The 25,894-nt window shown below is 40.8% G+C and overlaps 1 protein-coding gene across 3 annotated transcripts in view; it reads left to right on the top strand.

Annotated features, from left to right (window-relative positions):
• The first annotated feature begins 1,543 nt into the window (after positions 1-1,543).
• The window catches only part of ralgapa2 (Ral GTPase activating protein catalytic subunit alpha 2), a 103,585-nt gene continuing 79,234 nt past the window's right edge, over positions 1,544-25,894 (top strand). For all 3 annotated transcript variants that reach the window (XM_034111044.1, XM_034111046.1, XM_034111047.1), the window contains exons 1-3: positions 1,544-1,821; positions 19,649-19,759; positions 20,148-20,197. In XM_034111044.1, coding sequence (XP_033966935.1) covers positions 1,716-1,821; positions 19,649-19,759; positions 20,148-20,197 — 267 coding nt within the window. In that variant the 5' untranslated portion in view covers positions 1,544-1,715. The remainder of the gene's footprint in view (positions 1,822-19,648; positions 19,760-20,147; positions 20,198-25,894) is intronic.

Below are 25,894 nucleotides of genomic sequence, written 5' to 3' on the forward strand. Positions count from 1 at the left end.
ACACAAGTAATAGTAAGTAGCTAAAAATAACCAGGAAAACCTTCCATCATGTAAAGAAACAGTACTTAAAGCAGAAAGTTATAGGAGTGCATCAACACAAAAGCAATTTTAATATTGTGATGGCTCTAAAATAAAACATGTTGACTTACAAATATGTGTAAGTCCTATACTATTTTGTATAGGACTACTTCTTATAACTATGTTCAATATCAATTCATTAGCTAAGTTTTTCCTCCATTATTAAAAAGTCCTGTCAAATAAAGGTGAAATACAAAGTATAATATTTAACACTAAAACATTGTGGAGTAGAAGTAAAGGAGAGTAGTAGCAGGAACAAGAGAAGAATACTCAAGCAAAGTACAAGTATGTTCAATTTGTACCTAAGTGCAGTACTAAAGGAAATGAGTAACATTCTGCCACTGGGAATCGATAACAGTAATGGTGACTGTTCCATTTAGAGCTAACATGTAGCAACTTTCACAATACCAGAGCTCTCGAACTGAAATAAATGGAATGCAGCCATCGTTAATGTTTAGAATTAAATCTGTGCTTGCCATGCTATGACAAGTCCACATTTCAGCACAGTACTTTTTATTGTAGCTCTTAGGGAAACTGAAGTCTGGAGTGTAAATGATTAATGCATGAGGGCATTTACAGAAATGTAACTCATTATTATTTCTAAGATTTTAAAAAATGCTCCTAAAATTAAAACATTTTCTTGTTGTAGGCTACGTCTAAACTAAAGTAAGTACATTTTGTTTGCGCTTTTCAAGGCCTGCAACTTGTAAAATGGAAACAGATTCTCAAAAACGAAAAATGCATATAACAAAATAAGCAATACAAATAAAATCCAGTCAAAAAAACGACAGTCTTTATTTTATATATATAGTATAAGCAGTTTGGCTCTTTGGGTTTAGGAATTTCTAAAAGGCATTGTAATGTTTTTTCCTGATATGTATATCAAAAGTAAATCTGCACGTTAATCAATAATGCAAATTATCTTTATTTGCAGAGTTATCCCTAACATAAAATAAACATCTAATCCAAAATACGTGGGCAAGGCAATTTCCATTAAAAGTAATATTTGCAAGTCTCCTTTCCATTCATTTAAATACTGTTGTTCCCTGTGATTTGTGTTTTACTATGTCAAACGCCAGGGGGCGCTTGGGATCTATATTTACTACTAGACCCCAACCTCCTCTTATTAAACCTCTATTGTAAGAAGTAATTGGAATCGATAAGTCCCCGTTTAAGACTAAAGATGGGCGCCAGACTTCAACCTAAAGTTAACTGCATGACAGTGCACTCAAGCTTTGGTTTATCTTTTTTTAAGAGGCAATAGTGTGGCACTCTATCAAACGAACCCCACATCTTCACAATGCAACAGCTTGAGCATAAACCAAAACTATATAGCCTAAATTGAAAGGTGAAATTACTTATTAAAATTCACAAAAACAAGCCCCCCTCTTAGTGCAAGGTGCAACGGGTATAAACAAGGAGGCGTATTCATATAATGTGACCACTCCTCTCTGTCAGGCTGCGCTTCCGTGTTTACACTTTACACACCCACAGAAAACAGGACACTAGCGGCCGTCGGACGAATGTTTACCGAGCAGGCATAGAGTGGTGGTGAGGAAAGTGACAGTCACACTGGAGGCTCGGTGTATGGTGAAGCACAGGTGATTTCAGCCTTCACGGTTGCATTTTACAGCGGAATGTTCACTCGAAGGGGGCATGGAGACGTCAAGAAATCTACACAGAAAGTTCTGGACCCAAAGAAGGATGTACTGACCCGGCTGAAACACCTGCGGTCACTGTTAGGTGAGCGAAATGTCACCGTGCTTTTGATGCTGCATCGCCGAGGCTTAGCTAGTCGTGCTAGCTAGCCGACAGCTAACGTCAAACAAGGCGTCAGGTTAGCTGGCTGGCTGTCACTACGGTTATTTATGCAAGCTAACTGACATTTAATTTCAACGGGCAGCAAAAATTACCGTCCTAATTTGAAGTGTTTGCAACTCACCACATGTTTTCATTGATTGTTTTACGTACAAATATCGGGCAAGTGGCACTGTGATAAGGCATGAATGCTAGCTGCTGTGAGCTAGCACCCCTTGCGGCTAACTAGCCAGCCAATGCTAACTGATGCTGCCTTGTCAGGGCATCATTTAGAAGCAGATACCCACTACAACCTTTGTTGTCATTTTAGTCCAACGTCTCCCTTGTTGTTTTAAAAACGTATTAAGTGCACACAAACACATAATACGTGTTATGCTTTTGAATGAAATGAGAATATAGATTTCCCCTAGCTGTTTTCATATCAAGCTAATGTGAAGTTACTCTGTCCTAGAGATATTTAATTAGAAAATGTAATGTAAAGAAAGCATATTGGTAATGTCCTATGTTTTTTTCATTAGACAAGGAAGTGCAGTAGGTTATGACAGTCATACAACAGACTGTTGTGTGACTGTTGTTCCAACCCTGTCATCCTTCACTATTATAATGGGAATAGACATGAATGTGCTCTCTAGTGCTGACTTGTGCTGCCATCAGAGTTTTCTGTTACACATAATGGAGGCAATTTCCCATCCACCTTCATGGTTTCATTCATTGATCAATATTACTATACCACTATAAGTCTCATTGCCAAATCCACGTTCCACTGCAAAACATGCAAGTAGAAGGCATGAGACATGCTGAAGTCGTTTATGTCTATTATGTTTTGCTGAAATAAGTCAACATGACTCAAAATCAGAGAGGTATATAGAACTCTAAAGCATAACATTTGTTGTTTTTTGGAAATGAATATGTTTGTTTCATTGCATACTATTGAAGACTGTTACCAACAGCACCTTTATTGTACTGGAGACTGTAGCATTTGTATGCACACACTTCTGCTATTCTCATTGTACCACAGATAAAACTGGGTCAGGGTACTTTGGGAAAGTGTGGAGAGGAGACAAAGTTGACTGGAGGGAATTGTGAGATATGGATTCTGTATAAGCGCAACCCACTGTATGTGAAGTGCTTTCTATCCAGGTCAGGTATTGTACCGTAGAGTTTCTATCTCGTAAGGTTGGACGTCTAGGTAATGCAGTTTAATATGTAGACTTATAAACCTATTATGTATTTGTACTTACACTATAATGGAGAAATAATACTCTGTAACTATTAAAGCTTTCCTTTTTTTATAATATGTTTTGATGTTTACTAAAATATTCAAGGATAGCATGGTTTAAAAATGAATTGGTATAACTTGATTCTTACCCTTTGTAGGGGACAATTAACACTGGGTATAAAGGTAGGAACCTATGTTTGTGGTTAGAGGTTCCGCCGGATATTTCTCAATGATTGATTTTGATAAGACTACCTTTTTAATTCATCTTCAAGTTGGGTTTGCAGAGGAAGACTGTGGAAACAAAGAATCACTCTTGCAATAAGGTACCTTTTTAGATGTTTTGGGGTTCAACTATTAGTCTTGACTGATGCATGCTTGCACTAGACCAGCATGCATCAGTCATAGTGTTATATTTGCTGTTTATTGATTTTCCTGCACAGTGGCAGAGCTGTGACAGCCAGTATACAACTTTTTGAAGTTGACATAGAGAGATCTCTTTACTATCATCACACCTTGAATGTCAAGACTAGTACAACCAAAGTAGAGGTCAATACCGAGCGTGACATCGCCTCTGTGTTTTTCTTTCCCTCATGTGCAGTTAAAGATAAGGCGGGTCTGTTTGTCCAGTAGCTGATAGAAGGACCAACGTGTTAATGTCACCCTGCCTCCCTGATTTCACGTGCTTTCAGCTAAGGAAGGACTTCCTGCTGGTGCTGCTGCTTCCTGTGTGAACAGGAAACCGTGATGAGAGATGGGACTGCTGTGGAAGACACGACAGGGACTTGTGGAAATATAGCTGACTCCAATTAGTTGCTGGCAGTGTTTGGTATTTTTGGAAACCCTACTATTCCATATATGTAGGAGAAGGGTTTAATCCAGAGGAAAAGTCAGGCTGACATCCCTCATATTATTATTACAAAATGGTAACAGCTATAGTGTGTTTCAATAAACCAAGCCTTCTTCTCCTGCTACAGGCAGAACAATTTAGGGGCTCCACAATTGTGCACACATATTAGTTCATAACTTGAGTTTTTGGCAGTTGACAGTCCAAATTCAGCATCCTTTAGGCTACACACATTTGTTGTCAAATATTTTGGTGGAAGTTATTTTCTCTGCCGTTTTGTAGTACTAGGAGCAGAAATGTGTTCAACCAGCTCATGGAGACGAGTCATAGTGTCAGAGGTATTGGAGTTTAAAGGGCAATCTGTGGTCTGGGCTATTTTCAGAGCTGGCCCGTATTGGTTTTCTGCTCACTGAGCAGATCGGTGGGATAGAGTGTGAAAGCTGCTGCATGTTAATTTGCCGGTCATGCCTGGCTGGATTTGGCTGAGGTTGTTAATTACAGCAGTGCAGCAAACCACCTGATCTCTCACTGCTGCACTCGGCGGAGGCACAACCTGCTATTCCTCTGGCTGTTTACTGTTCAAAGTCACTCTCAAGCTCAGTCCCACAACTCATTCTGTATTCGTTGTTGCATACGCCTTCCCCAATTACCTTAGAAAGCCTGAAGTGCATGGTCCAAACTCATATAAACTCTCACTGATTTGATTGTAAACAGGAGGGTTCGACTGGGGGAATTCCCTTTGATTCCCGGAAGAGATTTAACCTTTTTTCACCTGTTCCCTTTACAGAGCGGTCAGAGTGCCAGGTCAGTTTCTAGCCAGTGCTGCTGGAGCAAGTGGATTCAGTACGCCTTATTATCATGAGTGCACTGGCCCTCTGTTTGTAGGACACATCACTTTGACCCCTGATCAACTGAATGGAACAAGCTATATCCTAAGGGGGTATTGTTTGTTCTCTGTTATTCTCTTCAACTGCTGTAAACAAACTCAGACCTGTTGTTGATCTGCATGGGAATAACAGTGCAAGTGTTGTCAGTGACAACAGTCAGGTGTGTTTGTCTTTTGTAGGTGTGTGAGTTTGTTGCCAAAGGTAATGTTTTCAAAGGAAGCGCTGTACTCGTTGTTTTTTAGATTAATTAAATATAGTGTCATTACTCCATGTGTTGTCCAAGCGGTGCTGAGGTCCGGGTGAACCAACAGCGCTGCTCATATCAAAATAAATCACAAGTTGAAGCATCTGAGGAAACACTGAGCACAACAATGGCTCAAGCGCTCTCAACAAGGTCCTCTGTGTGGCTGCAGTAAAGGCTGAGATCACTCGACTTCTGATTCTCCCCTTTTGTAGCACACTCGGGTTTGACTTGTGAACGACTTCAATAGCGTCTTTTATCCAACACTTGGTAGGCATGATGTCGACACTTAAGTGTTACAACCACCAGAGTAAGCAATCACAAATGGCTTTTATTACCTTTTTCTTGTATTCCGTTACAGGCTATCGGATAACTGAAGTTTGGGTTCTGGTGTTCTTTTTCACAACACAAGTCGGGCCTATAAAACGTTCTTTTAATTTAGACTCTTTTATGCCAAAGTTATTCACATAGAAATATATTCTGGTTATAACATACATCATTCAAAGTCGTATGACATTTCTTTCTTGAGTCGAGGGCAAGAAATATATAATTGAGTGTATAATGTGTTGTTGACACTGTCAATAGCTATAAAGGCCAAGTTGTTTGCGATGAAGGCAGCAGAGAGGCCATTAACAGGTGTTTGTCTATCACCATAACAGATTGTGCCATTATCGCCCAGGTGTTTAGCATCTTCTTAACTCGTTGTCTTACGAGATCTGTAGAGCTGCTTTGGATGGAGATTTGAAAAAGAAATGAGGAATCAGCCACAGAATCAGCTGTTGAATAATAGTGATGCAAGGTTACACAATGTAAGCTGACTGTAAATGACTACATTTAGCGCTGCTTAATTGTTCTTTTAATTGTTTCCAATGGCTTACAATGAGTGAACACAATACATTAGACACACAGTTCCTAAACAGAAAGCCGACATTGGATACAAAGTGTGAGAAACGGTATGTAGTTTTCATCATTCACACCTACAGCTCATGAACCTTTTACAGATGGCACATTTTGCTGGTGTTTGTTGTTGTTGTTGTTGTTGTTGTTGACTGCTAACAAAACAATTATGCTGCTCAAAATGAAAGCCTCGGGTTCATATTTTGGCATTTATGAGAAAAGTATTGTAAATAGAAGTTGCAAGGCACCTCTGCTGTGTATTCTTGTCAGAAAACAGGTGTTATTACCTCCAACAACTTTCCCTTTATAGTAGGATTTGATATTGTTTAAAAGTAGGTACAGTTAGTTTTGGAATATTTAGCCGTTTTTATGACCTTTTTTTTAATCGGATTAACACACCTGTTTAGATAACTGGTTCGGGCAAGGTAAAAAAACGGCAACACTAACTGTTTTATATTTATTATGCCTGCTAGTAAGGAAGCATATGTGAAGCTTCCTCTAAACTGGTGCCACTGTCAAGATAAGCATCATGCAGTATAAATAAAAGTCCTCTTCTGCAATCCATGGGCCATTACAATTGCAAACGATGCCATGATAAAAGCAAAGAAGAAGTTATAGCATACTATATTTAATTATTAGTGCGACCTCATTGTGTATCTGACTGGTGTTGCGTGAAAGCTGCAGTGTGTTCACTTTACAAATCAAATGAGTAAAAGACCTGATTAGTTAACAGGTTTTGCAGGTGTGTCACTCTGAGTTATGGCTTCCTTTGGTATTTGTTATGAAAGCACAAAAGGGTTTTTTATCATCAGTCTCCATCAAAAAGCACGCGGTTATGTTCTGGAGCTTGCATGACTTAAATGTGAAGTATTTAAATGCCTCATAGACATCCTCATTTCTACTTAATATGTATAAAGTAAACATTACCTATTCAGGGCTCGACATTAAGGATGGCCCGATGGCCCCGGGCCATCTAGCATTTAGCTCGGGCAATGAAGCCTCACCTGCTGGTTGCCCGATCGGGCAATCTATTATGCCAGTATCATGCAGCTCGCGGATCCAGTAATGAGTGACCCGACAGTAAAACTAAACACATCTATAACTAGTTTAGGTAGTTTGAGAAGTAATTAAAATAGCTACGTGTGATATTCTAACCTGAAGTGTGTGTTTTGTCCGCTCACTGCTGCATGTGGTCAGAGCTGCGTGTCGACTCGTCAGCAGCAGCAGCTGATCTCTCTCTCCCGTCAGATTAGACTTCACTCGCGTTTATGTCCATATCGATCAGATCCAGCTAGTTCTAGCTAATGATAGGACTACCTGCTTATTAAAAGACACCTAAACAATAAGCATCGCTATGCAACTGGGTGAGGCCACAAAGTATAGCGCAGCATTATGCATTTGTTTACATGCCCACTGGAACCCCGAGGCATTACCAACAGATCAACGCACAATCAACCCATACATTATATCTCTCTCTCCACATTAAGTGTTAGACATTAGAGTTGACTATTCTTGTCTGTCACATAAGTGGCGCAACTGAATACTACCCGGACAATGAATCGAATGCTCCACATTTTCGCGGGAATTTCAGTTTGTTACAGATTCTGATGCTGAATACATAATGATCAAATAATTTAAAGTCAGAGTGTATTACAATGTTTCTTAGTCCACCAAAGCAAGGAGAACAACCTGGAAAGAAGAGAAAGACTGAGCTGCAGCCCCCCCCCCCCCCCCCCCCCCCGAAAAAAGAGAATCAAAGTCATAGGTATGTGCCCAATAATATTTTCTTCAAAGTAAATATTCAATATTTTTTCTTCAAAAGTAAATATTTTCTTCATAAGTAAATATGGGCATAACATGTTTTAATAGATAATTTTTTTATGGTGGTCCAGAGACAGGGATTATAATTTGACATTTTGTATGCGTTTGCTCATCAAGCACCTGGAGAAAAGATTCCAAGATCTCCAGAAAGGGAGTGTCCCTTCAAAATTTTCCATCTTCAACCCCAGTCAGTGGCCCTCTGACAGACAGAGGACCATTGAGTCGTTGAATCAGCAAACACAAACAAGAAGAAGTGAAATTAAGAATAAAATTGAAATTGTACAATATAATATTGTGGTGGTTCATCTTATAATTCTAGAGAATGCACCAGACAGCATCTAAGACCTGCAGGTCCCCCAAACCGTTCGTGTGTCATTTCGTCCGCGCGCATTTTTCAGGGCCATCTCTATTGGACTCAGGGCCATCTGTAAATTAGCTTAGATGACCCACAGGGCCATCTCCCAAAATCCTTAATGTCATGCCCTGCCTATTAGATGTTAACTTACAAATAGTTGAAACAGTTTTTACCTAGTATTTTATGGTTAAAGATGTATTTTCATGAGGCTACTAGGCACATGACTTATAAAAACATTGTGTTAACCCAAGGATGTTTTTGTCTTTCTGAAAAGCTTCAGAAGAGGTTTCTGTTTTCAGCCTGTGTTATAACTGTTGTGTGTTCCAGAGCTTCCTTAAAACACTTTTCAGATATGATAATTATCACATGGTGTTGAATGAATGGCTTTTTTCTTTGATCTGTTGGCTTGCTAGAGATAGGAGAACACCAGCCCTCAGTGTTCTGCTGCGGAGGATCCGAGTGATTGTACATGGTGAAGGGGAACCAGTTGGTCTGGTTCCTCTGTTTACCTGTCCTGCTTTTATAATAGCCAAGTCTCGCCCGAGACCTGCAGATTACTGCGACACCACTTGTTATCAAGACTTGATCTCAAAGTGGATTTTATTTCATGTTGCCTTTCTGAATGCCCAAGCTTCTGCTAATCTGTGACGGATTTCCAGGTTTAGAGCCAAACAAATAAATAAACACTTAGCTTTGGCTTATAGTATTAGGGCAACGCTACGCAGTTGTTAAAGAGCAACATTCAGGGTGGCTGGTGAAATACTGGCTGCTGAAAATATTATACAGTCTTTGACTTGAAACGGTTTTTCCGGTAAACAATTGTGTCTTTCGTTAATATTTCCCTTCTGTTAGCCTCTACTGTATGTGGCCTTTAAACGTGAGGGGTCATCTGAAGTTGAAAGGCCATCAAGAGTGATACAAATGTTTCTATATCATTTTGTTTTCATTTGAAGTGCTTACGACCTGGTCTTCGATGAATTCAATGTTTTCTCCGGACAGTGGGGAGTGATTCAAGTTGGTCAAACATAATGCTCCAGAGAAACAGGAATTATTACTAAGCTATGCCATCAATAACAGAGGTTTGATTTGTAATTCTTCAGGCTCCATTTACTTTAACTATCACCTGTTTGCATTTGAACACCAGCAAATCAACATGAAGTGCAAGATTGAGCTACTGTAAGTTTTACCATTTTAAATTAAACATCAAAATAATATGTAGGTAGGTTTTCTTTGCACTCCTACATTGTCCATGTGACCTTGCATTATGGTGAATTTTGGCTTCATTTTAAAAAAAAAAAATCTGGAATGTGAGATAAATCAGGGTACAAGGAAGATAGTTGTCCTGTGTACATTGAAACCAAATTGCTTAGTGTGTCCATCCATGAGTAATTCTCCCCTCCGTCTAAGTAAGTGCGATGACCAAAAGGACTAGTTTCACAGTGTAACAGATGTAACCCCTGCATTGTTAAAGATAAGGCTTTCAGTGCTACCTGAAGAGGAAGAGTGAAAGTTGTTAGTTCAGCAGCTCTTCAGTGCTAAGCGGTGGAGATAAGCCACTCTCCGCTGTGTGAGCTCAGACTGGGAGAAGGTCAGGCTTTGCCAGTTCTACCATGACTCCTTCACACTGTGCTCAGTGCACACCCAAAGTCCCCAATCTGTCACACAGCGAGACAGGCTGCAAGTGGAGAGGCCTTCGTGGAGAGTTTGGCACAGTGGCACCATCATTTCATTATGGGCAGCATAAGGGTTGTGATTGTGAGAAATGCCCCTTCGTAAACATTCTGAACCCGAATCAAAAACTTCTGATGAAGCTGCTCTGCTGTAGCATTTAGCCTGAGGTTGTTATTCCTACTTGAGAGTACCCTGTTAAATATTTTAAATAAGGTTGAGTTATTACCACCTGTCATACTCTTTTTGAATTATAACCCATGCTGTGACTCTGTCAACTCGGAGAGAGCTGCATGCCATTACTTTAGCCTGGCAGCATGTAAATCACTCAGGGAGGATGATGCATTGCATGGACAAGCCAGTTATAAATAGTTTCTCCTGACCAGCTATGGCGCCTCAAAAGCGGGTAGACCACTACAGTCTTACATGGATGTTTTTCAGAATCAAGAAATTAGCTATGCAGCAAACTGAAAGCTTTATAAATTAAACCCAGTGCTGTAGATAGGTGCGCATCCTGCATGTCTGACACATTAAAACCACAAAGGACGCTGTAACCTTACCATCACACCCTGTTTATCCCTGATCATCATGCACCAGATTCATATCAAATGTGTGTGTTTGTGTGTATTGTCACATGGTAGTACTGCCAACCTCCAAGCTTTCCTATGGCATGGCGTTTGAGTTGTTTTTCGCTATGTTGGAATGGGTGTACGTAGATGGGAGGTTGTTTTAAGATCTGAAGGCCTCCTGCAAGAGTTTTGTCTTTTTTATTTTAGTGCCAGAATTTGAGGATAGCTCTTTTTATAGCCTTAGTCAAGTTTCATGTTTTTAATAAATTATTTGACATGTAATTCTTAATTTTTTTTATATCACATTTATTTGAGAGGGAAAAAAAAAAAGATTTAGATGTTCATTTATTTACATTTCCGATACATTTCACACAGGTTTGATGACACCACAGTTTGACAATAAAACGACATATAATTGCAAAACCTACTAAATTTGGTACGGTACCCTTCCATGTGCCCACCTGTGGGTCTAGGGCAGTGCTTCTCAAAGTGTGGTTCGCGGACCACTGGTAAGTATATTGGTAAAATTTCACATTTTAAATTAATTAATTAAAGTTTTCCGCACTCTCGCGGGAAAATCTCCGCAATGGAGCGAGCTTAATTTTCAATTGCATGATATAGCCCAGCGCAACACCTTCGTCACACATGTTGCCACTTGTTTGTACCATTTTCAGGCGATTAGTAATCTGAACGATGTGTTCTTTTTTTAGATTTCATGAAGCGTATAAAACAAACAATGGATGTCTTTTATGAACATTTATCCATGCTGGAAGTAGATTTAGATATAGATTATTATCTATGCATCCAATGAAGCATTGCATGAAGTCTGTTGATAATCAGAGGCTGTTGTTGGGGCTGCAAAAACGTTTTTTTATTTTTGTTTTGTCGGCAGGCCCTGCAGGCCAGCCCGATTTTTACAAAAAAAGCCCAGGCGAGCCTAACATGTGAAAGAAGGGCTTAGACCTCAGAGAGTTTAGTTTTACTGTATTTTGTTTTGAAAATCCACAGCGGAGGTTTGCGTCGGTCATACTACATGCGATGTGTTTTGCATATCTCTCAGTAGCCAACGATCTGTGAGTCTGTTGGCTCGGACATAAACTCCGTAATAAATGTAGTCTACATTTCATAAGGTGCAAAACCTGTGAGCATTTTAAATCGCATTTGAACGAAATGCTTATATAATCTGTATTTGTATTGTTGATTTAATGTGTGAACGAGGCGATGTAGAGAAGGCTAAGCTGTCATTATTAGGCTGTAATTTGTTATATACTGTTGGAGTGGTAAGCAGGCATATTGCTTTTGGATATGTGGGGAGTTAGGTGGTCCGCGAGTGTTTTTTTTGTATTGGTTAAGTGGTCCATTTTTCTATTTTGCACAAAAAATACTTGCATTAATGTCAATTTATGTTCTGTGGACTGTTTTTAAATACATTATTAACCAGCACTTATTAATACTATCACTTAGTTGTATACCCCGTTTATCTAGGCCCTTTTTTGTTTTATGTATATATGTCACACTGTGGGACTGCAGGAAGCGGTATCTCAAGATTTCTGTATGTATAACACATGTAGAAATGTTGACAATAAAGCTGACTTTGACTTGGTATGAAACAGTTTGAGAAACACTGGTCTAGGGAACTCACTCCATTGAAAAGCTATCAACATCACTGTAAACCAGTCTATTGTCAACACTGATAGAGAAAACTAAACGAATGAGCTCCAATCGACCCCCTGATAAGGATCATCAATTTGTCCCAGCGAGGGCTGAATTAATTATGATTGACATCTCCAGACTGGCACAGCTTGCAGCATGCTTAACATTATGAGAAGCAGCTGTGTGTTATCAGGGCCTCAAATGAGGCTCATACAGCTTGCCAACTATTGTAACTCTGTAACAGAATCATGTGACAGACTTGCCATCCTCAGCTGGTTTTGACAGATGTATGATTAAAGTTATTTGACTACGGTCAAATGTCAACCACCTGACCCTGCCACCGGTCATAAAGCGCTGTATGAAGCTGATCTGTTTCCTATTTTCTCTCTGACAACAGAAAGCTGATATAATATATATTATATACAATATAGTGTCCATGACACATTTAAGTATTCTATTTGAACTTGTTGTAGTTAAGGTAACAATATAAGGGATATGATGAGGCTACAACTATGTATTTCGTTTTTGTTTTTGTTTTAAATGAAAAGCATCTTAATGTGTTCTCCTTCTTTCATAAAAAAAGAGGTGACATTTAAAATAGAAAAACTGTAACTATGAAAAATGTGCAGTCTCCCGCATGCATATCCCCAGCATATTGCCAAAAAGAAAATCACAAAGGAACACTGCTCTCTAATCTTTGGATTGATCCATCTCTTGGATTCCCTTTTAAGTCGGTTGTTCTTTGTTTCGATAGGACTATCTAAAGAGGAAAGTGCCATCTATGGTGCATCCATCAGCCTCCACATTAGCTACCACCCCCGTGTCTCTTCTACTATGTGTTGGCAGCCTCCAGGCCTCCCTCTGGTCGAGACTCTTAAAGAGTCCTCTGTCTGATCTGAGTGCACTGCCAAAGACACATATCAGTCTCTTCTCTCTCTTCATCTCCTTTCTGGCCGGAATGCAGTGCACCTGCAGAGTAAGCTAACCAAGAGCTAATGCAAATGAGCACATGTCTGATCAAAGCTCGGAGTAGTTTGAGAGTTGACGAGGCATATAAATGATCCGCTTCAGGTGGTATAAATGACACGCATTGTAAGTTGCCCAGGGGCTTAAATAGGGTTTGACACAACCTTTTGAACAGTTAATGAGAGTACTTAATATGATATGTGTTGTATGCTGATCACGTTTGAACAGTTTGGTTTTGTGTAATATACCATAGGCTTCAGCTGACAAATGACCTTCACCCGTTTGGCTCACAAGCCCAATGTGTACACTGCTGTGTGCACTCCCTCCGTGCTCGCTGGACAAACCCAGTTTAGCATGAGTCCATTAAACTAGCATTACTAATTATTCAGTTTAAGCTTAACATAATGCTGCTTGCCCGGCTGAATAATTTCTCCATCTTACCATGTGTAGCTGAAGGAAATAGTTTTGCACTAAAGGCACGCCGCAGGGTTACAGTTTATGATATTTTTAAAATCAGCGGTTCAATCCACCCTTGGCCCAAGGAGTCAGAGTGAGACCCTTAGTGACGTGGTGACATCTAAAATATCCAAATTCTGTTTATCCAGACAGGGGTTGAAAAATAAAGTCTTTGCACTGAGTGGGATATTCTTCTCTTTTTTTGTGTGGACATTTTTTATATCTCCTTTCACATAACATGTTGAGAAGACGCTGTATTTGTCTGCCCATCACCATATTAAATGTTTTCCCTCCGCCCTGGCTGCACGCTATTATTTTCCAGCTGGTCCTCTTACATAGGGGTTGGAACATCTGCCCTCCCCTGACAGTTAGGAAACGTATCACAATGGAGAACAGTGTCAGCCAACTCAAAGCTGCCATACAGTAGCTGCCCTGCTTCGTGTGTGTTTATTAAACCCACTAAGGAAGATTGCAGGTCTCCCCATCATTAAGTTATCACTGTCAGCAGCATCTAGGCCATTGTTATATCGTACAGTCTTCCATCGGTTAATAATAAGACTGACTTAATGATCCCCTTGCCGAATAGTCATTTCAGTTTACTGTAATTGATGGGAAATAATGGGAGTATTTAGCTCTTGCCAATAAAAGTACTAATTACTAGGATAGCATTTGTGGCATCCATTGACCCTTAGGTTGTTGCTGATCTTGGCTTTTTTCTCAGCATCCCTCTATTCATTCTCTTTTCCCTTTTTTATTTGTTCCTCAGAACTCTTCTTTTGAAAAGAAGTGCTGTTATGTGTGAATCATATCCCTGTGTGTTGGCATTGGCTTCCTCAAACACAGAGCTTCTGAACACAAGCCATCCGTTCATTCAGCTCCAGTCACCACCAGTGTTAAGAAGACACATGGTTTCCTCCCACCATAACAGCTCTCCGCAGCTGCTGTTCATCCAGCACCCTCCTCCCCTCTTTGACATGAGAGTCCTGCGGACAGAGGGGTGTCAATTGAAGGACACAGTTATCTAGTTGGTCTCAGAGGATACAGTGTCATCCCCTGTATTCCCAGAGCCCAGAGAACAGGTTTTGTCTCTTTATGTCCCCCATGCCGTTACTTGAGAAGTCACTGAAGTCCATTGAGCAAAGGGCCTGGACATATACAGTTAACAATGGTGACAACTTCATCCTTTCAGTCAACTGTTTCTTTTCACGACAAAAAAAACTTCAACCAGAGATAGCTGGGGATAAGTGTGTTTAGTTGCTGCCACAGCATGCCGTTAGCAACAGACATTGTATATAGAGTCCTTTAGTTCCTGCTGGCTTACTGTTGTTACAGTTGTGAATGCTTTCACCTAACCCATTACATTTCATTTAGCTGACGCTTATCCAAAGCGACTTACAATGAGTACAATAATCATAAAGATACAAACTCAGAACAATAGGAAAGGAAACATGCAGGTGTAGTTGCTTCAAAAAAGCCAAACCATTGCAAGTGCTGGTGCATTAGTTTCAAAGCACGAAATCCTTAAAGTAGTAGTTATTATTTGCGTGTGTTTTGGTTTGAATGGCCAAGGTACAACCATTACAGGTGGGTTGTCAGTCTGCGGAAGATGTTTAGACTTTCTGCTATCCTCATATCATTTGGGAGCTCTTTCAAACATTTTGGAGCCAGGATAGCAAACAGGCGTGCTACTGTCCTTGGGTCCATCTTGCAGTGAGGGAGTAGCAAGCCCATAGGCTGATGCAGAGAAAATACCATTATCTGAAGTGTATGGTTTAACCATGTCCTGGATGTAGGCAGCACCGTATTCATTCCTTCACTGCACGGTAGCCCAGACCCAGAGTCTTGAAGACCCGTATTTGGGCCGCCAGTGTGGTGTGAGGGAACTTAGGTAGGTTTAAAACCAGTCAAACTGCTGTATTTTGAATTAGCTGAAGAGGTCGCATGGCACTTACAGGTACATCTTCTGTGAACTTGAGGTAATGGCTAATTTATTTGCCTTCATGTTGTGATCCAATATTTTTAATATAAACAATCAATACAAGAACTCTGAAATATTTGTAATTTTCAAGCAATTGGTTACCAAGGAGGAAGAGGTTGTTTAATTTGGTAAACGCTCTGAAGTGAGGCTCCACTACACTAAAAAAGAAAAAGACAAGGCACAGTGTAATGCCTGTTAATAGCTTGCCAAAGGCATAGCTCAGTTACAATAAAGCACAGCTATTGTGCAATACATTCGTATTGCATGTATATTTTTTTATTTGTAAAAATGTCAGTTAAAGCTTAAAAGAATAAAGATATTTTTGTTATCTAAACGTTTGACCTCTTTCTTTTACAATTTTGGAATCGAAACAGGGAATCGATAAGAACCTGAATCGATAAGCGGAATCGATACATTTCAAACGATACCCATCCCTACTGACCATCTTTGTCAGAAGTGTACCACTGGGAGCTTGATCGGTTGTCAGCCTTTTCCAACATGGTTAGCTTCCATCTCAGATTCTTGCTTGCTTTACATTTCCTTTTTTCCCCTTAAGGGCTGCTTAGGCCCATTTGAGCAGATGGGTAGCAGGGAGTCTGAAGGCCAGCGAGCTCAAGATGATGGCCCAGTGACATGCAGCTTGACATATGAAATTGACCCACGCCCAGCAACTCCTCACATATGACTAATATTTTGTACCTGGCAGACAAATATGCAATGCATACGCTATTTTTATATGGCGTTTTGTTACAGTAACGTTCACTATAACTGGTTTCTTCTCACTGCTCTTAGTTTTATTGTTAGCACCATCAGCTTACCTAGCTAGCTTGTGTTAGGCTAGCTTGAGTAATAAACTGCTCTGCTGTACCAAAACAACGCTCCCGCCTGAAAATCCCATGGGGCAGTAGATGTGTAGATTACCTATATGGCTCTCACAAACACCTCTAGAAGACAAATACAACATTCTTAAATGCTTGATTGCCAAGAAGATTGCCTAAATGTCACTTTAAGGTACAATTGGTTTTGTTTTCTTTGCAGTACCTATTTTTCTCATCACATGGTCCACTGTGTGTGCTGTTTTGGTTTCCTGTCAAAAACGGTATAGTATGCAAGCTTGGGGAAACAGCAGAGGGGAAGCACAGGAAGGTTTGGAGGGCGCGAGGGTCAGTGTGTGTTTGATGTTGTTGAGACAGCGTTAGCATGTTTATCATGCGTGTCAGAAAATGGGCTGCTTTTGAGCCAAATTATAGCTGACTTGCTTAATACTTTCACATTCATCAGCAAAATCCCTCAGACAACAGACAAAGAGTTAATTTGGCTCGTGTTCTATAGTTAGACCAGTCCGTCTCCAAGGAAAATAATGTCACCACCAATATCAATAATGATTTGTCTAATAAAACAATCAAATATATTATTTTTTTATGTCAAACAAGTCGGATAGGTGTATATGGTGTACCTGTGTGCTCAAAGATAGAGAAAGCACAGAGAGGAAGTCTGTATGATAATTGTGCAGCTCTAATTTGAATATGTTGCACAGCAGTTGTGTTGCTTCCCCACTGACAAACAGACATCCACTGTTGCCGTTCAAGAGACAGGGGAAAATGCTGTGTGCACGTTTACCTGGGTCTAAGATAAGTCACTACTATGGATGCTATGGTAGATAAAATAGCTAAGTGTGTTAGGTCTAACTCTTATGCCCCTTTCAAACCAACGTAGTTCCCGTTCTAGCTCTGTGCTAGAGCTTTTCTGGTTCGGAACCGGTTTTTCTTTTCAGCCCCCTGTTTTGTTCACACCGCCCAGAGCCCGACTGGTGCTGCCGCTGCTGCGTCATGATGTCACCGTTTACGTTGCTGATTTTCTCCTCAACGTCATCGGTACTGCTTGTTACAACTTTCATTTGCCGTACTACTCGCCATAAACTGTTATTGCTCAGGTTGATCCCGCCCCTGCCCCCGCCTCCGACGTAAGCGTGACGTATGCGGTTCTTGCTTCTAGGCCGAAAAAATGTTGGTGCTTGAAAAGCACCGGGTTTCGGAGCTTAGAGGCGGCTCCGCTGCGGTGTGAACAGGAAAAAACTGTGCTTTTCAGGCTCTAGCTCCGAACTGGCCCTGGAACCGCGTTGGTGTGAAAGCCGCATTACTGTGTGTTTTGCTGCGCTCACCGGTCCGTCACAGCGGGTGGAGCTGCAGGATTTCTGCTTCACACACGTTGCATACCGCTATTTTATTGTCATTTTCGGACACCTTAAAATACTGCCAGACTGGTGAAGCCATTTTGGCAAGCTTGGTTTGCCGCGCACAGAGAAAAGTCTCATGTATTTTTCGTCATCATTTTACCTCAATTTTACCTTAAGTTTCTAAGTGTGTGCTTGAGTGTGCACTTATGTGTGTAGAATAGATGATTATGCTTATATGTGAATTGAGCAGATGTGATGCCTTATTGCCAGGAACAAGGAGTATTTAATGAAGTGTTGCCAAGGTTTGAACATTGAGATGTTAAAATAAAAGTTTTACAATTTACTAGAGGTTTTATCCCTATATTTTTAAATGTCGAATCTGTCTTGGTCTACCTGTGAATGTACAGTAAGACCAATTTCAAGATGGTATTGATTGCTTTTGTCCAGCTCCTAGTATTAGACCCATGCACTTTCAAAGAGCCAGTTGACTACTTGGCATCCTTAGATGATGCCTTGCTGTTTGTTTTTTCTACATCAAAGCAGAAAAGCAATGCCTTTGACTTGATCTTCCAATCATGCGTCTACATTATCTTCTCTTTAATCTCAGGGCAAAGATTAGTCATCCCAGTCTTTGTCACACACTGCATAATTCCAGCACTCCCCACGAGCCTGACTGCTTCTGGGAGTCTTCCAGTTTGCCATGTGGTTGAACGAGAATCGCAGCAGAAGGTGAACCTTAATTGCTGTTATTGTGCCAGCGCTCCTCCTGGCCTATATTTGATTATTCAGACCAGGCCTATCTCATTACCACAGTTGAATAAGCATGGCAAATGATCAGGCTTCATTTCATGGAGAATTGGGGATCTTGTCAGTGCCAGTCTGTTTGTGACTGTACCACCTATTTGCCTCATTAACTGTTCCAGCGGAGCTTGTGTGGCCATCTACATATCTTAGCCTGGCCTTCATCCAGAGGACTTGAAATAATCCTAACTAACTAATTAAATGGTGACAGAAAGCGTTTTGAGAAAAAGTTGTCCCACATGCATATGCTTTGGCTTCTGAAGAAAATCCTGGGAATGTGACACACTCCTCATCCCTGGTGAACAACATACTGTAGAGCAGCATATGCATCTGCTGCAGACAGCTTAATAATCCAAATACGAGGGATGAACATAAGTTTAGTAGCACATTCATGTGAGATCCTGTTCAACAATGTTGGTATTTGTACATGAAATCTTGAGATGAAATGTCCTGAAAGTATGCCGGTCCACTTTTGACCTAAAGCAGTATACATTAAGGTGAAATCTATTTATATTGTGTGTAGAATTGTTGGATATATACACACTTATTCAGGCAATGTGAAATGATCCCCTGAGGAGGCAAAGTTATTTAATAACACTTCCAAAAAGCCTGTCATCGTTTCTCTAATGTTACCAGGTGAGGGGAGGCTGAAGTTGAGCAGATAAGGAAGTGAAGTCATTTGCCTTCATGTAAAACAGATCTAGTCTGCACAATGGGAAACAAGTAGAAAGTCACATGTGCAAAAGTGATGTTTAACATTGTCACTTGAATTAAAGAGACAGCAGGTCACAAAACACCTTGAAATCAAATAAATACTCTCACATGACTGCTCTGAAGTACTACTGATAATCGGTTGGAAACAGATCTGTAGTGGCAGTTTTGTTTAACCTTGATAAACACTGACAAAATCAAATCAGCGCGACCTTAAGTTTTGAATGACTGTTGATCGAGAAGATATTAGATACATTCTGAGATAGAAAATCAAGTGAAAATGTTTATTATGACCAAACAAGTAGCATCATATAATTGAGTTTGAATTGTTGTATCGTATCATTTACTGTATTGCTGCCGTGCCACAACACAAATGAAAGACATCCCCCAATAGTATGAATTCTAGACGTATCTCATTTGAAGATACATCACTCTCTGCCCACATCCACATTTAAGGAACACGGTCTGGTGTTAAGATGTTCTTGACATTGTTTTTTCTCTTTTCCACAGATATCATTGACAAGAGTGAACTGAAGCCGTTCTTCGAAAGCAACTGTTCTCAGATATATTTTATCTTCTATGAAAATTTCATTACACTGGAAAGCAACTTAAAACTAAAAGGTAACTGCACATTTTGTTCTTCTCTTTTATCGTTTACTGCTCACTCACGAGTTGACCAACACCCAGGATGACGGTTCAATAATTAACCCTCTCCCTGTTCTTTATGGTATGCATGACAACAAGGGTGTATATTGCTCTGCCCTACATTTCCAGAGAAATTAGCATAAGGAAACACTGTCTGGTTATGTCCAGTTCAACTCTAATTCTGCTACACTCTACACTATTACGAGTAATGGGGTAATTCCCACTGGGAGTATGCTCACACAAGTTCCTTTTGAATAAGTGTTCACAAAATGGCCTGCGTTATCGATGCATTATTGATGAGGCTAATGCAGTCTACCTCCTGGCTGTGTGTTTAATAGTCCTAAGTACTTTCCTTGTTTTTCAGGGAACAAATCACAAAGGGAGGAGCTGGACTCTATCCTCTTTATTTTTGAAGTAAGTCATCCATGTTTGTCTGTGTTACTGTCTCCCTGTCGGATTTCCACTACAGCCTCAACCTGTTTACTGCTCCACTCAGGGGCGGGACCCTAGTTTCCATGGTGCCATGCAACTCTGGCTTCTTCCTGAATTTGCCTCAAATAGCCTGGAAATCATTTTAAAATTGTGCAGATAAAAAAAAAAACCTTTGCTCAATCATATGTTAACTCTTAGGATAGGGTTCAGTCGATTTCTTTTTTTCAAGGTGTGCATGCAAATGAAAGGTCTTGTGTCTGAGTGTGCAAGGCATTGTTGGTTTTACGGGCCCCTCCCCCTGTTTCCTGAACACTCTTGTGTTGCACATGCAGGTTAAAGTCCCCCACCTTGTTTTCCCACCTGATTTTAAAGGCAGCTCGAGTTTCTAACACAAACAGCCAGCTCTCCAGTTTCATTTGCTCAGGGCAGGGCCGTTAGGATGGCAGCAGAAGGGAAACAAAATGGTTTGTCCCTTGTACAGTGTGTCGTTGTCCTAGTTTTTCTGATCACCTGGGAGCACTGTGCGGCAGTGTGTCTTGTAGAAGTCTAACAAAGACTAAGCAATTCCAGTTTGGAAAGCACAGAGGATCTTTAGCTTTGGATTCAGTCCCACTGGCTAATTCATCTGTCCATTGTCTGCCTTTTAGATATGGATTCCTACTTTGCTTGTAAGGCATCTAGTACGACTTAAATGTGTTTTCATGTTATGGTTATGATTAGATCTTCTTTGGTTCTGCTGATGTAAAACTCAATTGTTCAGGTGTGTAATGTATGGCTTGCCTAGCTCTCTGTTTGGAAGGAGTTTTTAATAATTGATGAAAATGATCATTACATAGTATCCGTGCTTCCCGTCTGTTTAAAATAAAGAGCTCACAAGATGGCCCTCCGGTTTCTCCTCTGCTCAGCATGACTTTGTGTGCGCACACATCCAGTCATCTAACCTGTAAATAAAGCCTGGATTCATGCCTACTACATATTAATAGTCCTAGACAAAAAAACTAATATTGAAAGCAGCTTAACCCTCATTTGTCCCCTTTTAGCCCCTGCCTGAGACAACGTGTGCTCTCACCCGTGCCCCGAGCAGATAAGCCTGCTGTGAGTGGTGTGTACAGGACAGATACAGGGTGGCTTTGATCCGGAGCTCTGCTGCTGCTCATACTTTCTCCTTACGCCACATTAGATTATGCATGTTGGATCTATGTGCTGGGGAATATGATATCAATGGATACGTTTGTGCTGGCAAACATGCACTACTAATGCACCATATTGTCACAGGGGTTATATTACGTAACACACAGACGGGACATACGGGGTGAAAGATTAACAGGGTTTTGAGGCAGGGCATCCGGATCGCTTTCCTGCAAAAAGCATTTGTTAATTTATGGATGTATGGATTTTAAACCCAATTGGTCTAAATATGTATCGCTTATTTTGGTCGCAGAGGTCTTTGGCTTTTGTCCAGAAAGCCTCGGAGTGAAGAGAAGGTTTTGAATAGACAACAGCTGAGACAAAAGAGGTGTTGTGGCTGTGTGCTTCGCCACACACTTCAGTGCGGGAAGATGTCATCCTGTGTAAGAATTTTCCTGGAAAGCCGCATTAATGTCCTCATCTCCCCAGACACAAAGGAAATGCAGCCCCTGTGCTCTTCTTCACCTGAGTCCCTTCTTGCATTCAGATGTGGCTGACCTATACGGTACACGTCTCCGGTGTGTGTGCTTGCATTGAGTTGGCTATGTGGGGATTACTTGCATGTGACCCCTTTTTTTCATTCGTTGCTCTGGGGGTCTCTCCCTTGTTTGATTAATGGATATCTAAAGGGGGTAACCTTTTGTCTCGCCACCTTAAACTCTGCTGGAACACCCCACCCCCACTGCCACCAGCCGCCATCGCCATTTCCGTCCAGGGTCCCTTTGTGTCTCCTGCTATGAAGGCATCCACCGTGGCAGCGTGTGATGCTGAGAGAGAGGAGAGACCTCTGTGAGAACAGCAATCAGAAATAGTTTAATTATCCACGAGGAAAATTGTATTTGTTTTCACTTTAGAATAAGATATGATATAAACATTTGAAGTAAACATATGCTATTAAAGATGGATTTAAATGTATAAAAATAAGCCATGTCCTATACAATGGAGAGAAACTCCCTCTGGACGGAGCTTAGGGAGTTTAGCCATCTGTGTGCACAGAAACCTACATAACGCACTACAGGAAAACCCTGATAAAGAATAATAGGGCCTCTTTAAAAAGATCTTCTGTCTCAGTGACCCAATGTGAGGAGACTGCATTGCCTAAGTATTTAGCCCCCTTTACTGTGACACACCTAAATCATTACTGGTGCTGCTACAGTCATTTGTTTAATAAGTCGCACAACCAGTTCAGTGGAGAACCGTGTGTAAAGAAGGTGTGACATATCTGTATGTTAGTCTACCATTGTACATGGAACGGCTTGTTACTCACGAGTCACTTCCCTGCCAATAGCTACCTTTGTATAGAGTAGACAATCAAACTAATTCAGCTACAATGCTTATCAAAATAATATTTAAAAAATGAACATTTCAAGGCCTATCCCTCAGACTATGATAATGTCATTTAGGAAACTGAGTGTTAGAGAGGGGTGGGCAGTAGTAATAGGAAGCACATTGTCAGGGCTCGATGTTTGAGCTTGCTGTTCATGTCTGTGTGTGCAATGTTTTGGAGCATCAGGGTAGGCAGGTGTGTGAGACAACGTCGTTTGATAATGTCTGTCTCGCTTTGGCAGCCATTCATATAGTACAGTTTGGAGTCGAAATGCATTCCTGTAATCTTATCTTATGTCTTCTCTTGCTGCTGTACAGATAAGTGCAAATGTAAGTAGGTAGTGAGAAAGGCACTGAGAAGCTGTTTCAGACTCACATCAAGTATGCATGCAGCAGGTATGTCTAATTCCAGGAAGGAAACCAGATTTCAAAACCAGATTTAGCTTCATGGCTTAAGCGACTGCATGTTGTTGACCCTCCTGTATGACCGCTAACTGATCCTGGTTCATTTGAGGTTGTGAGACAGGTTAAAGGAGCGCTGTGGGACCAACAACACTCAGAGGGAAGTCTGTTCATTCCCACTTTCTCTCCAGGATATGACCTCAACATGACCCGTCGTCCGTTCTCCGGACCTGACTCAGTATTCTCAATTCCCTCGTCGTCCTCTGTAAAAAAAGCCCCTCATCTGGGCTTGAGACTTAACTTGTTGAGTTGCCTACTATGGGTATTTGTGTTTATTATGTAGCTTTTTTTAAACGTATGACTATATCTTTAGTAAATTCTAAATTGGGGCTTTGTCCTTCGATTGAATCAACTTATGGATTAGTCAACACAATGACCTTAGTGTTAGTTGACTAAGGATTCCTGTAGTCGAAGAAAGCCATACATCAATGAAACTCTTCTACACGGTGCTGAAAGATGAACCCAGAGCCATTGAGCTAAGTGATTCCTTTTACTCCAGGTTCCCTCTGTATGCAGACCCAGCTCTGACTGACAGCCCACCATAGGGGGGTTATTGGTTAATGCATAAATGGTAATTCACTAAGTGTAGCTCGCCTCTGCAATCGCAGCAGGCTGAGTAAATGAATCTTGATGAAGCACCGCTTTAACCTGTACTTACCCTTCAAACACAAACCCATTTAAGGTTCAGCCACACATCTGATGGATAACTGATGATTGTTGTCACATGTAAGCACTGATTTATGAACGTTTTGTGCATGCATGTTTATCAATGTCTGACTTTGTTGGCTTTGATGACATGGAATTTAGGTTTCTTCCTCTTTTAAAAAACTGTTCCCCCATAAAACACTTTCAAATGGTTCCTGGAGGAAACCTGCTGTTGGTTCAAATCGAGCAAAGAGTAAACACTGAGCTGAGGCAGTCGGAGCGCACTCTGCTGCTCCCACCTACTGGTCACACAGGAGAATTACATCTATTTTAAAAGTGTTGCTCTTGGTTCATTGTATTTTGGTAAATAATTCCATTATAGAACTCGAAAAAGTGCTTCAGGCTTTAAATGTTGTTATATTTTAGGTTCATATGAGATATGTATCGTCAGCTCGAATGTGCCCAGACCTTTATCAACAAACAATGAGGGGAAAGCGGAGACATTTGTTTAGCACTCTGCAGTGTTTGGCTCTGTGCAGAATTTTAAACAAAGCAAGCGTGTCTTTCCTTACACATGCATGTAAGGCCTAAAAGTATATATAACAACTTTTCGTCATAGGCTAAAATATAAAATGTGTTATTATATCATGCAAAGATACTATTTATTAGGAATGTTTTATCTTAATCCCTACACTGTTTGCCGGGTTTATCAATCCTAAACTGCCTAGGTTTTGTTATGTGATTAATACACTGTTTATTTTTGATTAATAGGTTTGTTTCTTTGTGTCTCCCTGGAGAGTTCATTGTCCTTAGATGGTATAATAACAGACAAGTTGCTTCAAAAACAACACCTAAAAGACATTTGTCCTGAAGTACTGCATGTCTGTTTGTGCCATCAGAAAGCCCTTGTGGACCACACCTCACAGAAGTGTATTCTGCGTCATGTTCAGGCCCTGCTGCTGGAAACCTAAGTGCGGATCATGTAAATGTGTTAAGGCTGTAGTTGTTCCGCAGTAATGCCCCCATCTTTATGCTGGAGTACGGCTGCAGATTAGAGTAACTCCACCAACCTTCAGCCCGGCAGACTCTCCCTTCGCCTCATATCAGCCAGTAAAGTCCTCATTGTTGCGGCCACCATTCCCGCTCCGCAGGGAGTCTTTCTGAGCTGGCTTCTCCATCTCATTCCCACTCTTCCATCCTGGCTTCTCTGTAAGGAGAGAGAAAGACACTGTTATTGTGTCTGATTGCACGCGCACACACACACACACACACACACACACACACACACACACACACACACACACACACACACACACACAGGGAAGGGCTTAAGCAGGCTACCCTGCTGTGTTAGCGCCTAGCATAATGCGTGTGCTGCCCCAAGGAGACAGAGTAAAGGAGGCCGCTACCAAGCCTTCACGGAGATGTAGTAATCCCATACGGGATCAACCGCAAGGTGCAGCCACACGCCTGCACACGCATACCATCACGTCCGTGGATCAGAGAGAAATTGAACATCACAGATAGACATCCAGGGCCCTCCTTTAAGTGATGCATGTCTTTCAACATCTCCGCTGTCACTGATAATGACAGGGATCTACTCAGAGGACAAGAAGGGAAAATTAAAGATGGAGGATAATGAGAGAAGAAGGATGCTGTTGCCAAACTGAGACCCTCAAACATGAGATGACTTCTGGACCACCACCGCTCTCAACGTTATGTAACAAAGCACAGGGCTAAACATATTCATATACTGTCTTTCAGAAGCATTCTATAGTGGGAAGACTTTACAACACATTGTGATCATTGTGTAGTCTGAAACTAAGAACAAATATCGTAGTTTTCAGAACAATTTGTTTGTGTAATGCAAGGAGAAATACTGTATGCTTTAAATGTAAGGAACCTTAAGAATAATATAATAATAGTATAGTTAAAGTAAGGTTACTATATGCTTAAGAGGAATTATAAAGATTTGATTATTAGAGAAATGAAATTGGTCCTTAAGAGTAATGGTTCCTTCTGAGGATGGCGCTCGAGAAAACAACACGTAAACTTTAT

The sequence above is a fragment of the Pseudochaenichthys georgianus genome, chromosome 22, assembly GCF_902827115.2.
Source record: "Pseudochaenichthys georgianus chromosome 22, fPseGeo1.2, whole genome shotgun sequence".
NCBI classification, from domain to species: domain Eukaryota; kingdom Metazoa; phylum Chordata; class Actinopteri; order Perciformes; family Channichthyidae; genus Pseudochaenichthys; species Pseudochaenichthys georgianus.